The following is a 12,605-nucleotide window of genomic DNA, read 5'->3' as shown; positions in this document are numbered from 1 at the left end:
GAGGGTGTCCCAGAAGCAAGGGTCTTGTGTAGCCCCAGGCTCTGCTGCTCCCAAACTGCATGGCCTTTCTTGGCAAATGATTTACAATCTCCGAGCCTCAGGCCAGTGTCTTAAAAACGGGCACAGAACGTCTTTTCAACAAATGGTACTAAAAAAACGGGATATCCACATACAAAAGAATAAATTTGGACTCTTATACCATATATGAAAATTAACACAAAATGGATTAAAGGTCTAAGAGTTTAAATTATAAAACTCTTACGAGAAAACATAGAGGGAAATCTTCCTAACATTGTATTTGGCTATGACTTCACTAGGACACCGAAAGCACACGCGACGAAAGAAAGAAAGAAAAAAAGATAAGTCAAATAGAAAAAAAAGACCAGAAAAGCAACGAAGGGCAGCATCCCTTCCCGTCCCGATAGCTGTCGGATTTTACCCCAATGGTGTTTTTGCTTCCAGGAGCTGTCCACGCGTCGCCACTGTTTTATCACTAAGGTTTTAGTCGTGAATAAACGAGGAACTGGATTCGAATGATTTCTTAGTTTCTGAGATTTTTTGTCTAAGCATCGTAGACCTCGTGAGTTCTCAACTCAATAGGAAGCGTCACATCTCAGTGAGCCCGAAACTTTCACAGCCCAAAACTGCAAGAAGCTCCTCTGCCCGGCCTTTCTTTACTCCTCCTGTCTGCCCCTCAGCTCGCTCATCTTTCTCCCCGTCCCCTCTCTCTTCCCTCTTTGGTTCTTTGAAGTGATGAGCTCGCTCAACCACAAACGCAACACAATCCATAACATTTCTCTTGTAGAAAAACCCGTGCCTCGAATGAGGCCAGACTCAGCGAGGACCCACGCGCGGGGTGGAACCCTCCAATTCCTTCCTCTCGCCTCCGAACGAGCAGCGCACCAGGCCGAACTGCCCGCGCCCAGGCTCCCTGGTTCGGCCGGGATGCGGCCGGTGCCCGCTCGCCGCCGGGAACAACCTCCCCACTCTTCCTGCTGGGAGCGGGTGCCAGCCGACAGCCGCGCCAGGGCCTCTCCGGGTGCCAGGGTCGGATCGGGTGACGTCGCGAGTTTGCGCCTGACAGCCAAGCCGGCCTCCAGGCTGAAGAAGGACACGCCCCGGCCCTGACCCGCGCCCCGCCCCTCCGGCCAGGGCGCAGAACCCCGGCCCTAGCTGCTCATCCCTACTCGCCGGCACTCGCCCCGCTCGCCCGCTTTCGCACCCAGTTCACGCGCCACAGCTATGTGTCCCCGAGCCGCGCGGGCGCCCGCGACGCTACTTCTCGCCGTCGGCGCGCTGCTGTGGTCTGCGGCCGGCGCCTGGGAGCTCACGATTCTGCACACCAACGACGTGCACAGCCGGCTGGAGCAGACCAGCGAGGACTCCAGCAAGTGCGTCAACGCCAGCCGCTGCATGGGTGGTGTGGCTCGGCTCTTCACGAAGGTGCAGCAGATCCGACGCGCCGAACCCAACGTGCTGCTGCTGGACGCCGGCGACCAGTACCAGGGCACCATCTGGTTCACCGTGTACAAGGGTGCCGAGGTGGCGCACTTCATGAACGCCCTGCGCTACGATGCCATGGTAAGACCCGAGCCCGCGCCCGGGGTAAGAGTCCCGGACTGAGAGAGGAGCCGGGCTGGAGAAGCAGCGGATGGCAGAGTGTGGCAAGCCTAGGACCAGGGCGCGGAGAGATGGGGGGATAAAGTGAGACTCCGGCCAGTGTGCCAGCTGGATGCATAGAAGTCCCTTGGACGATTCTTCTTAAACGGATGTTATTGCGCCCCCACTATGAGATGGGAATATTTAGAGGAGCAGGACCCTCTCCTGCCTGCGAGGGTCTTCAGGTGGGGTGCATAGAAGCACTGACAGTTATCCAGTGCTAGGGACGGAATCAGGTCCCTCACGCAGTTCTCATTTACTGCTAGGTCTTTATAAGAATGCTTTATCTCAATCTAGATCTTTCAAAAAATGCTTTATCTCAATCTTATTGAAAAGGAAACAGCGTCAAAGAAGCTGAATAAATTATCAGGCACCATCCCCCCAAAAAGGGAGACGTGATAAGAATGGACACCAGATCCCTTTGACCCTGGAGCTTGAGCATAATTAAGCTCACAGCTTTGGGGTAGATTCTCTGTTTGACTACCTTCTATGTGACCTTGAGCAAGTTATTTACTCTTTCTTGCCTCAGTTCTATCCTGTATAAAAATAAGGATCATAATTGTACATAGTGCACATAGTGTGGTCTCTATATTATTACCAGACACATAGTGTGGTGTCTATAAATGTTATTATTACCAGACATGATAATATAGGGTTAAGAAAAGGAAAGAAAGAAAGAAAAAAGAAAGAAAAGAAAGAAACTTCAGAGAGAGCCAAAATGTGGAAACACTTGGGTTTCAAAGGATTTCAATAAAGTAGGTTTGACAGCAGAGATTTAGGAAGAGTCTAGCTTAAGAGATAATGGGCTCTTAAAACATGTGTAAAAGTTTAGTTCAAAGTCCCCAATGTTCTGCTAAAGGTAATGCCTTTTTTTGCACTAAATTCTAGAAAAGGAGCAGAGGGGGTTGCATAGTAATAAATAAGTACAACCAAGATGTATATATGGTGGTTAAAAAAAAAAAAAATCAAACCACCACCCAAATTTAACCCTGTGTAAAAGCCTTGAGTAAAGGGATTCAGCAAGACTGTGGAGAAACTTGGGAGAAGAAAACTTAAGAGCTTTGGAAGAGGAAGAACAGAGAAATCTCCAGAGAAAGGTCCAGAGAAATCTGTGAAGTCCACAAGTGTGGAAGAGAAAGGGAAGTGTGATCAGGCTGGGATACAGAAAGCTAACAGCACACTTCATATGAGAAGAGCTTAGGGGTCAGGAGAGCACAATGCTGAGGGATTTGTTTGGTTTTATTTTCCCCTCTGGAAGCTTGGAGAAACGAGGACAGGAAAAGATGATAAGAGGGCACCACTGTATGGTTTTAAAGGTCCCTCCCCCACCTGCCACAACCAGAAAGCTCATTTTCATGAGATGAGAGAAGGGGAGGAAGCTCCCTCCATTCTGATGCTTCTGAGCTTATCAGGGACATTCAGCAGCAGAAATTCCCGCTGATCCTTCAGCCTTCAGAGTTCATGAGGTGGGGCTTACCCGCATCTGGATTTGAACAAGAATTGTGGGTTTCAAGAACTCTGTGGTCTCTTAAGCATTGGTATTCCACAGCTACGCTTTCCTGATACTTTGCACTCAGTAATGACAAAATAAATATTTATAGAATTGAATTTTTGCTACCCTATGTCTCCACTTCCTCCCAGAAGGGTAGAATAAACTTACATGTGTTTGTTTTATTTTGCACATAAACCACGACTTTGTAGATTTTACTTTTTGTGACACTCTTTTCTCCACAATTGTGTGAACCCTTTTCAGTGGAAAAAAAAGAATGAAGAATTTCTAGTTTTCCCTAATAATATTTCCCTCTTGTAAGTCCAGTTGAGCTCCCAATATTAATCATGGTATCAAATGTTTATGACAGGACATCTACGTGAGGCCTGAATAAACTGCTGTAAGTTACAGCCTATCTCTTCTGTGGATGTTCAAAATCCTTTTTGTTGCATGAAATTACTTTCTTTCAAATTTTGCTCAAGATAATTGAATTGGGTTCTGAGGAAAAATAGGCTACTTACATAATGTTGGCAGGGGGTAAAGATTGGGAGCAGATCAAATGGCAAGGTTAGATGGCTGTGTCCTCAGGACTTACTCTGTGCAGTTTGGGGGTTTGTCAGACATGATTTGACCGGCATAAAATCCTAGTTCTGTAGTGCTGAAGCATGTGCTAAAGCTCTGCCGTCCTCCTGTATTGCACAGACATTTCACTGTCCATTGTTTATATTATACTAACCCTCAGAGAATTTATTGCTATTGTGGTATAAACGTTCCTCCACCATAACCACTCACCGCATATTGATTCCTAGGACACTGGGGATTCAAATCAGGGTGGAAAACAGTTGTGGAGGGGCATCTCCAGTTTCCTGGAGACTGGACCTAGTTCAAAGGAGCCACATAAAAGGACTGAAGCATATGGAGGACAAAGAGGAATTTCCTAGAATCCAGCTAAAACACAGGAGTCCCCTCGAGCAGGAACTTCCAAGGAGGTGTACACTTTCTAGAACTACTGGAGTAATCCTGATTGCTGTAGAGGCCCCAGGGCAATCCTGGAGACCCCCTGGACCCACTACTAGGCAGAAAACTGGGAAGAGGATAGCAAAACTCACCAGTTAGTGTAGCTGTCTCAGTGGAAGGACTGTTGTCCCCTGAGGCACGAGGAAGACAGCGTGGAAGCACTGACAGTATGCGCTTGGCCTGGTTACTTTCTCTGAACTTCATGTTCCTTAGCTGTAAAACAGCAGTGATAACCCCCAACTTGCAGAGGTTTGTGAAGAATGCATGAGATAACCCCTGCTGACTTATATTAATAGTAAGTGCTCACTGAAAGTTAGTTTCATGTGCCCTGGATGGGGAGGAGGGGAATTGTGAGGAAGGGAAGGTTTGGGTTGTGCATCAGCTTATCTGGTTCTCACAGCCTGGCACAGTCTACCGCCTGCCTCCCCTCTACCATCTTACCTAAGTATCATTGCCTAAACTATTTTTGTTATATTTACTCATTGAGCAGACTTATGAAATCTCCCCACAGCACAAAACTGAAGGTATCCACCTGCAGAGGTGAGATTCTCACCATCAAGACAGGCTGTGGGGAAGGTAGCTTTGAGCAGGTCTCTAGGGTCCCCTAGAAGTGTGCCTTTTCTCCACTTGGCTCCTGCTTCTGAGGCCCTGGCTGCTGAACCCGCTTCCTGCCCATAAGACTGCAGCCTTAACCCTAGCCAATTGCTCCTAAATGGGGGAGGCAACAGCCAGGGTGGGAACCATGGCCCCTGCCTTTAACTCACCCAGGGGACAGGTTAGTCAGATAGAATGGCCCTTTGTTCACTACCCTCCACCTCCCACATAGACAACATTCTAATGTGTTTGATGACTGCATATAGTTTTGTTTCTACATGCACTTGCAAAACCTTTATGTGCTTATATTTTATAATTGCATAGCTAGTCCTGTTATTTAACCCTTTCTGTTTCTTACTTTTGTCCTGAACTTGTTGTTTTTATGATTTGTCCATGTTGCCCTAGATGCACTTGTACCTACACACCACTGTGAATTGTGCTCTGTGTATTTTACTCATCTCCACGTACTTTACACATGTGCTCCCTGGCCGATGGGTTTGGAGATGGCACCTAACACCCTGCCTCCACAAATAATGCTGCTCCAAATATCTTCCTGGGTGGTCTCACCAGAGGATTTCTACCCAGGAGCAGAATTGCTGGCCACAGGGCATACTTTGAGTACTACCAGACTGCTTTCCTCAATGACTGGCACCCTCCATTCTCTTCCACCTGCTCCCATTCCCAAACAGGACATGTAAATTTCTGTATTTTTCCTATGTGTCATGGCAGTATCCAGCTTTATTGTAGGTGTAAAATACACATTGCTGCTTTATTGTGTACTTTTCTAATAACTAGTGAGTTTGGACTTTTTTTTACATGTTTGTTAACTTTTTAAGTTTCTTCTTCCCTAATTGCTTATTCATATTCTTTGGTATTTTTAAAATTGGGTTAGTTTTATATTTTTTGACTTTCAGGAGTTATAGGTTTTGATCTGTGATCAATTTTCAAGACTGCAAACATATTATGATGATGTTAGGTCTATTAATTTTGTCCATGGTATCTTTCATTGAATAGAAATTCTTCATTTGTTGTAATTGAATTAATCTTTTTTTCCTTGTGATTTGTGTTTTGAAAGTTCACTTAATAGTTTGCTAATTTAAAGCTTATCACCTTTAACCCTCCTCACTGGAAATTCAGAGATCACTACGGTTCTTTCTGCATTTTAAGAGATAAATCTACAATCTGTGGCTATGCAATTCACTTCTCAGCATCACCAGTTCCTCATCTATAAAATAGAAGTTTGAACCAGCTTACCTCTGAGGTCCCATACATATCTGAACAACTGGAGACCTACAGTGAAATGTTTTGATTCAGTGAAGGGACAGGAGGATGGGGCAAAGGTGTAGAGGCAGGAATCTACACAATGGACCAGGTCGGACCAAAGTAAGGTAGCAGGAATCATGGCAGAAGAGGTCGTGTAAACTCTAACGACCACCTGAGAAGTTTGAGCTATGTTGCCACGGGCAACCATGTGGTTTCTGAGTAGAAGACAACTGTGGTATAATAAAAAATAAATATTTGGTCCTTGTCCCCAGTACCTGTCGCATAGCTCCTAAAACCCTAGAAATTTCCTAAGTAATAGAAATGTCCTTTGTGATTCATAATAACCCCATGGTAATATTTGGCTTTATACTCCTGCAGACTTAGGGTGAGGTCCCTAGATAGCTTCAAGATGGAGCCACTCACCAGCAAGTTCAAGGGATTAGGGGATCAAATAATTGGAACTTTCAGTCCCACCCACCAAAGTCCAGGAAAGGAGGGTGGGACAGGAGATTCAGCTCTACAAAGACTCTTGAACAAGATGTGAGGAGCTTTTTGGTTGCTGAGCACGTGGAGGTTCCTGGAGGGTGCACACCCAGGGAGGGCATGAAAGCTCCACGTTGCTCCCATACCTTGGTCTATCCATTCTTCACTTGGCTGTTCATCTATATCCTTTGTAGTAGCCTTTATAATAAACTAATGAGTGAGTTCTGTGAGCTGTCCTAGCAAGTTAATTGAAGCCACGGAGGGATCAATGGAAATCCCCGATTTATAGCCATTCAGCCAGAAGCACAACCTCAGGCTTGTGATCAGCCTGAAGTCAGGACAGTCTTGTAGAACTGAGCCCTTAACCTATGGGATCTGACAGTGTCTTGAGACAGTATCAGAATTGAATTCAATTATAGGACTCTCAGTTTGTGTTTTCTGGAGAATTGCTTGGTGTGTGGGGGAAATCCCACACACATCTGGTCACAGAAGTGTTCTGTGTTAAGTGTGACAGTAGAAAAACAGCAGTTTGTGTGTGTGTGTGTGTGTGCGCGCTTTTGTATGCTAATGAGATGATCGATGACTGGGGACCCCTAGATAGCTTCAGGAAGGGAGCTGGTCACCAGAAAGACTAATTTATGACTAGAGGGTTAGAACTTTCAGCCCAGCCTCCCTGACCTCTAGAGGGAGGAGATGGGCTAGAGATCGAGTTCAGTCTCCAATGGTCAATGAATTAATCAATCATGCCTTCATGATAAACTTTCATGAAGACCCCTAAACAACCAGATTCAGAGAGCTTCCAAGTTGGTGAACATATTGAGGTGCTGGGAAGGTGATGCGCACGAGTGGGCATGGAAGCTCCACCCATCCACTCCCATGTCTTGCCCTGTGCATCTCTTCACTTGCTTGTTCCCTAGTCGTATGCTTTGTAATAAGCCAGTAATGGTGAGTAAAGTGCTTTCCAAGTTCTGTGAATTGTTCTAGCCAATTATCAATCCTAAGGATAGGGTCATGGCAACCTCCAATTTATAACTAGTCGGTTGGGAATACAGGTGGCCCAGGACTCTCGACTGGTGTCTGAAGTGGGGGCAGTCTTGTGCATTTGAGCCTTCTCACTTGTGGGATCTGATGCTAAGTCCAGGTAGAGAGTGTCAGAATCCATATGAATTGTTGGACACCAAGCTGGTGTCCACACAGAACTAGGGAATTGGTTGATGTGAGGAAAAACCCTCCCAGCTATGCAGGCAAATCACAGTTTTGGAAGATGAGTAGAAATGGATGGGAAGGAGAAGACAGGAGAGAAGAGGGTGAGGAAAAAGGCCAGGCAGCAGTCCAAGTGTGAGATGATAACGCCTGAACTCTGGTAATTGGGGAGGCCAAATCCACAGGAACCAGTTGCAAAAGGCAGGCTAAGGAGTAAACGTGGGGGTGAGACTGGGATCAAGTCCCCTTCCTACCACTTAGAATCTATGGACTGGGAGCAGGTTATTTAATCTCATGAAGCCTCCATTTCCACATGTGTGAGGTATGTGATTGATGTCTCCACACCTAGGGTGCTGTGGGGTTTAGAAGAGATAGTAGTGCATATAATGTGCTTAGCACAGGGCCAGTCCACAGTAAGTGCTGGCTGTACTCACCTTCTCTTGGCAGGGGTGGCTCAAGAGAGGGTGTAATCAAAAGATGATTATGAGGGTTCAAGCACCAGGCAATGGGACAGTCAGCAGGTTTTAATGCTCCTACACAGGGGCTGGATTCTTCTACTTCAGCTTGCCACTGACAGCTAAGGCTTGCTATCGCAAGCCCTGAAATGCAATCTGAAGACTTTTCCTGGACTTACTGGGCACCATTGGACTGTATAAGGCTGCAGCAGACAGGAGCAGTGGAAAGAGATTTGTATGGGACGTCAGAACACCCAGGTTTTACTTCTTGGCTCTTCCACTTATTAGCTGTGTGAGTTTGGCAGTGGTTTCTTTATCTATAAAGTGGGGGAATTGGAGAGGGTGGTCTATCACATGTTACTTCTCAGCATCTCAGCTCCTCCCCACTCCTCTCTCTTGCTTCTAATCTGCCCACATTACTTGGTTGTCTCTGGACAAGTCTAAGTTTGCATGACAACTCTCTAATTTCTCCTTCACAGTTATTTATTTATTTATTGGCAGCTATTTCCTTGTGGAGAGATAGCATAGGTCTTTCAGGTGCTTCCAGTTGGCCACCGTTTTACAGGTGAAGAGGTTTCCAGGATGCTCACGGGATGTTACTCTGGTAGTAACAGAAATGATGGCCTGGGGAATGGGAGGAGCATGAGCCCAGTTTTGAGCCTGAGTCTTCGGGGCTCATTTATTCATTCAATCCGCAAATCTTCATTCAGCATTACCACATGCCAGGCTCTCTGCTAAGTGCTGAGGATAGCAGTCAGGACCTGCTAGGGTGAAAATTACTGTTCAGAAGATAGCAGAGTGGGTAATGGCCATTCAAGTTCCTCTTAACCACATAGAGGGGCTGGGTAAGATCTATAAAGGAGAGAGGTTAAACAGAGAAAAGCAAAAATGACTGAAATTCTAATACCCATGCATGGGAATTCTTGAGCTAAAGATCTGGTCTATAGAAGAAGACACATCAGACCCTCATATTTAGCATCTATGCCTAAATCAGCAGTGAGCATGTTTCTCCTCCTCCCCTAAAAACTTGTCTCTAAGGAGAAAGGCAAGTGCTTACAAGGACTCTCATGTTAAAGGAAACTGTCAGAATTACTTTATCTTCGATCAGGAAGCCTTTCTTGGGGAAGACAAATTAGCAATACTAGTTTGGGAAGCTTGAAAAAGAGATCCTGTTTGCAATGACACTTTTAAAAAGGCAACAACAACAACAAAAGTAATTATTCCTAAAGCTCAAGTGTCAGAAATTGTGAATGTCTAGGGGGTTGTGGATCCCCAAGCCTCAGAGACAGGAATAGCCCCACTCCCATCCTGGGGATGTGGCCTCAGGCCTCTGCTTCCTCTTTTCCAGCCTAAACTCCAGAGCAGAGAGGGGCTGGATGACCAGCCTCAGGCACGGGAGGGAGGAAGCAAAGGTAGTTTCTCAGCTCATCTTGTCCTTGTACTATTAATAGCATTTGTTGTTTTCTTAACTGAAAATTGGAGAGAACCAAATGAATCAACATCATATTGGCAGCTTTCTGTACATCACTCACAAATACATCTGAATGCTCTGTACTCTCCAGTGTTTATTTTCCTCAGTCACATAACCAGAATTTGAATATTCTTTTGACACTTCTTTTCCCTCACTTGAATAATTAGTCCTATATATAATCCAAATATTAGCTGGAGCCCTCTAGCCCCTCAGAGATATAGTTGAACCTTCCTGGACCTCAATTAGTCGGGCAGTTAATTCTGAATGTTGATGTGCCTATTTTGCATGTATGGAGAGTTTATACATCCCCCCTCCCCATACAAGTAGAGTGCTGTCTATTCGGTACTTGCTTATTCATACATTCTTTCAACAACCAAAGCTAGGTGCAGCTGGGTTGAGCCCCAGAGTGTTTCCTGCCATTCAGTGGGATGCCGCATTCACCTGCTGTGGCCAACATTCCCTGGCCCAGGACTGCAGGGATGGAAGCCAATCCAACAGCAGAAGTGAGCAACAATGCCAGAAACCTATCACCCAAACCAAATGTAATTTGTAATCCTCCCTGGATGATGCTGGTGATTGGCAACTGAGCCCCGTCGTATAATAAATCAGGTGTGTCTCATTAAAAAAAAAATAAGAGAGAGAGAGAGAGAGTCTCCCAATGTTGCCTAGGCTGGTCTCAAACTCCTGGGCTCAAGTGATCATCCCTTCTCAGTCTCCCAAAACGCTGGGATTACAGGCATGAACCACCATGCCTAGCTCAGGCTGTCTCTTTAGCTCTTCAATTATAGGGCTTCCTGCAACTTCAGCCCTTAACAGATGAGCCAGTGTGTAAGTGACTAGCTAAATAAATGTGCTGCACACCTCTGACAAATGGCTTTTTGACATTATTAAAATGTATTTATGTGGATTAAAAAAACATTCTTTTCTTCTGCATCATGCATCCTGCACTGCTTTTACAGAAACTCCCCTTTCCTTTGTTTTTACCGTCTAACATTTCTTTGTTTCCCTTCTGACATGTTTCAGCCTCTTGTCATCACTCGGAACATTTTTACTGCCTCATCCCTCTGGTTTCCATTCCCTAGCCTAGCCCAGCCCAGTATTTTTGACTCCCAAATACCTGGAATTTTGCCTGATGTTTAAAGCCAAAACCAAATGAAAATGTGACGAACCAAAGGAGATTTTATTCTTCTGTGACTCAAAATCCTGTTGTTATTGTTAAATGAACCCTGTGGGATACAGTCTGGTATTTTTAACACCTTCTGGGGGTATTTGTCAATATTTACATTTGATGTGGATAGCTTATAAAAGTCTAGTGGCTTTGGGTAAACCGTGTTCACTAAGAATAAGACCCAGAAGGTCATATGAATCACAGATCGAAGAATGAAGATATTCTGAATCCAAGTTTCTTGTTTTGATTATTAAAAATACCTTGCAATTAGTTAGGCATGAGAGAAAGTTTGTGTATAAAGTCTGGCTTGTAATTCACATGAATTCTCTATACAAGCCAAAAACTACCTTCCCTTTGGGGATATATGATGACCTTATTTGGAAATTACTTCAGGTAATTATGAAGTAATAATATCTCTATTCATATGCTAAAAAGAATTCAAAATAACATTCAATTATCATCTCTTGGAAACTAAATTAAATGGGTACTCACCCAAGTTGAAATGCAAACAAATGCATGATATCATTATGTGACCCTCCCCTACCCTTACCCTGTCCATGGCAGATGCTAAGAAAAACTTGTCCCTAAGAAGAGAGAAGACAATTGATTTAGTCAGCCTTTCCCACTGTGTTTGGACTGAGCCTCAGAGTCCTCCTTATCCCCATACTGCAAGGACTTACTGTCAATCAACTAGAGATGGCACTCAAGATAAAATTATTTTCCAGGCTGAGGCAAGTGGATCACGAGGTCAGGAGATTGAGACCATCCTGGCTAACACGGTGAAACTCCATCTCTACTAAAAATACAAAAAATTAGCCAGGCGTGGTGGCGGGCCCCTGTAGTCCCAGCTGCTTGGGAGGCTGAGGCAGGAGAATGGCGTGAACCCGGGAGGCGGAGCTTGCAGTGAGCCGAGATTACGCCACTGCACTCCAGTCTGGGCGACAGAGCAAGACTTCGTCTCAAAAAAAAAAAAATTATTTTCCATCCTTGTACTAATAATAAGCATGGAATTTGTTTATTGGTTTTTTTCACAACAGTAAAATATATCTTTAACAAATAACAAATGGTACAGGTAATACTTTTAAATAAAGAGGGAAGAATCCTTCTGACTTTTCTCTTTATCACATTTCACCCACACACAATGTGGATGGAATCTGCAACGGAATTTAGCAGCCACACTGAAACTCCCCTGCCTGACCACACTGTCCTGAGGCCATGTGCCAACTTCTATGTTTTTTTCCCAAAGCTCTTCCAAGGAAGAGCTGCCACTTCTCCGTTTACTCTTTTCACCTGTAAATGAATGCTCCCGTTGGTATTGAGTAAATAGGTGAATGAAAGAAATAATGAGAACACTCCTGGGGTGCGAGCAAGAGGAATGAAAACACACAGTGTGAGAGCAGGTCAGAGATGTTGGCTAACACAGGAACCAGGATGGAGGCCTCAGACTTGACCCTGGCCTGCAGGACCTTGGTCTACATTGTCTGCAGGAGGAAACACAGAGGTCAGTGGACATCCAGCAATCTTCCATGAAGGCCTCTTATTATTCTGGAACAGTTTATTTTTATAGAGAAATCACCCACTTCCTGATCTCCCCAGTTAGAATTGATTGATCAAAGCAGTCCGTCTCCCTGTTATTAAAGAATTAAATAATATGCGTTAATTGATCCCTATAACCATTTAAAATGTATCTAACACAGGAGAAATCTTTGGTAAATATTTACTGAATGAATGAACAAATAAATAATTGGGGGAAGGGGGAAAGAGACAGAGTTAAATCCTGAGGCTGGAGTTTTTGGTCCTTCA

At 44.8% G+C, this 12,605-nt stretch overlaps 1 protein-coding gene across 1 annotated transcript in view; it reads left to right on the top strand.

The window, feature by feature from the left end:
* Positions 1-1,156: 1,156 nt before the first annotated feature.
* Positions 1,157-12,605, top strand: part of LOC105496064 (5'-nucleotidase ecto) — a 44,829-nt gene continuing 33,380 nt past the window's right edge. Inside the window, exon 1 of the mRNA XM_011766102.3 lies at positions 1,157-1,581. Within this exon, the coding sequence (XP_011764404.1) occupies positions 1,243-1,581 (339 nt within the window). The 5' untranslated portion in view covers positions 1,157-1,242. The remainder of the gene's footprint in view (positions 1,582-12,605) is intronic.

This window comes from Macaca nemestrina, chromosome 5, assembly GCF_043159975.1.
Source record: "Macaca nemestrina isolate mMacNem1 chromosome 5, mMacNem.hap1, whole genome shotgun sequence".
Taxonomy (NCBI): Eukaryota; Metazoa; Chordata; class Mammalia; order Primates; family Cercopithecidae; genus Macaca; species Macaca nemestrina.
This window is presented reverse-complemented; position numbering and strand designations above follow the sequence as displayed.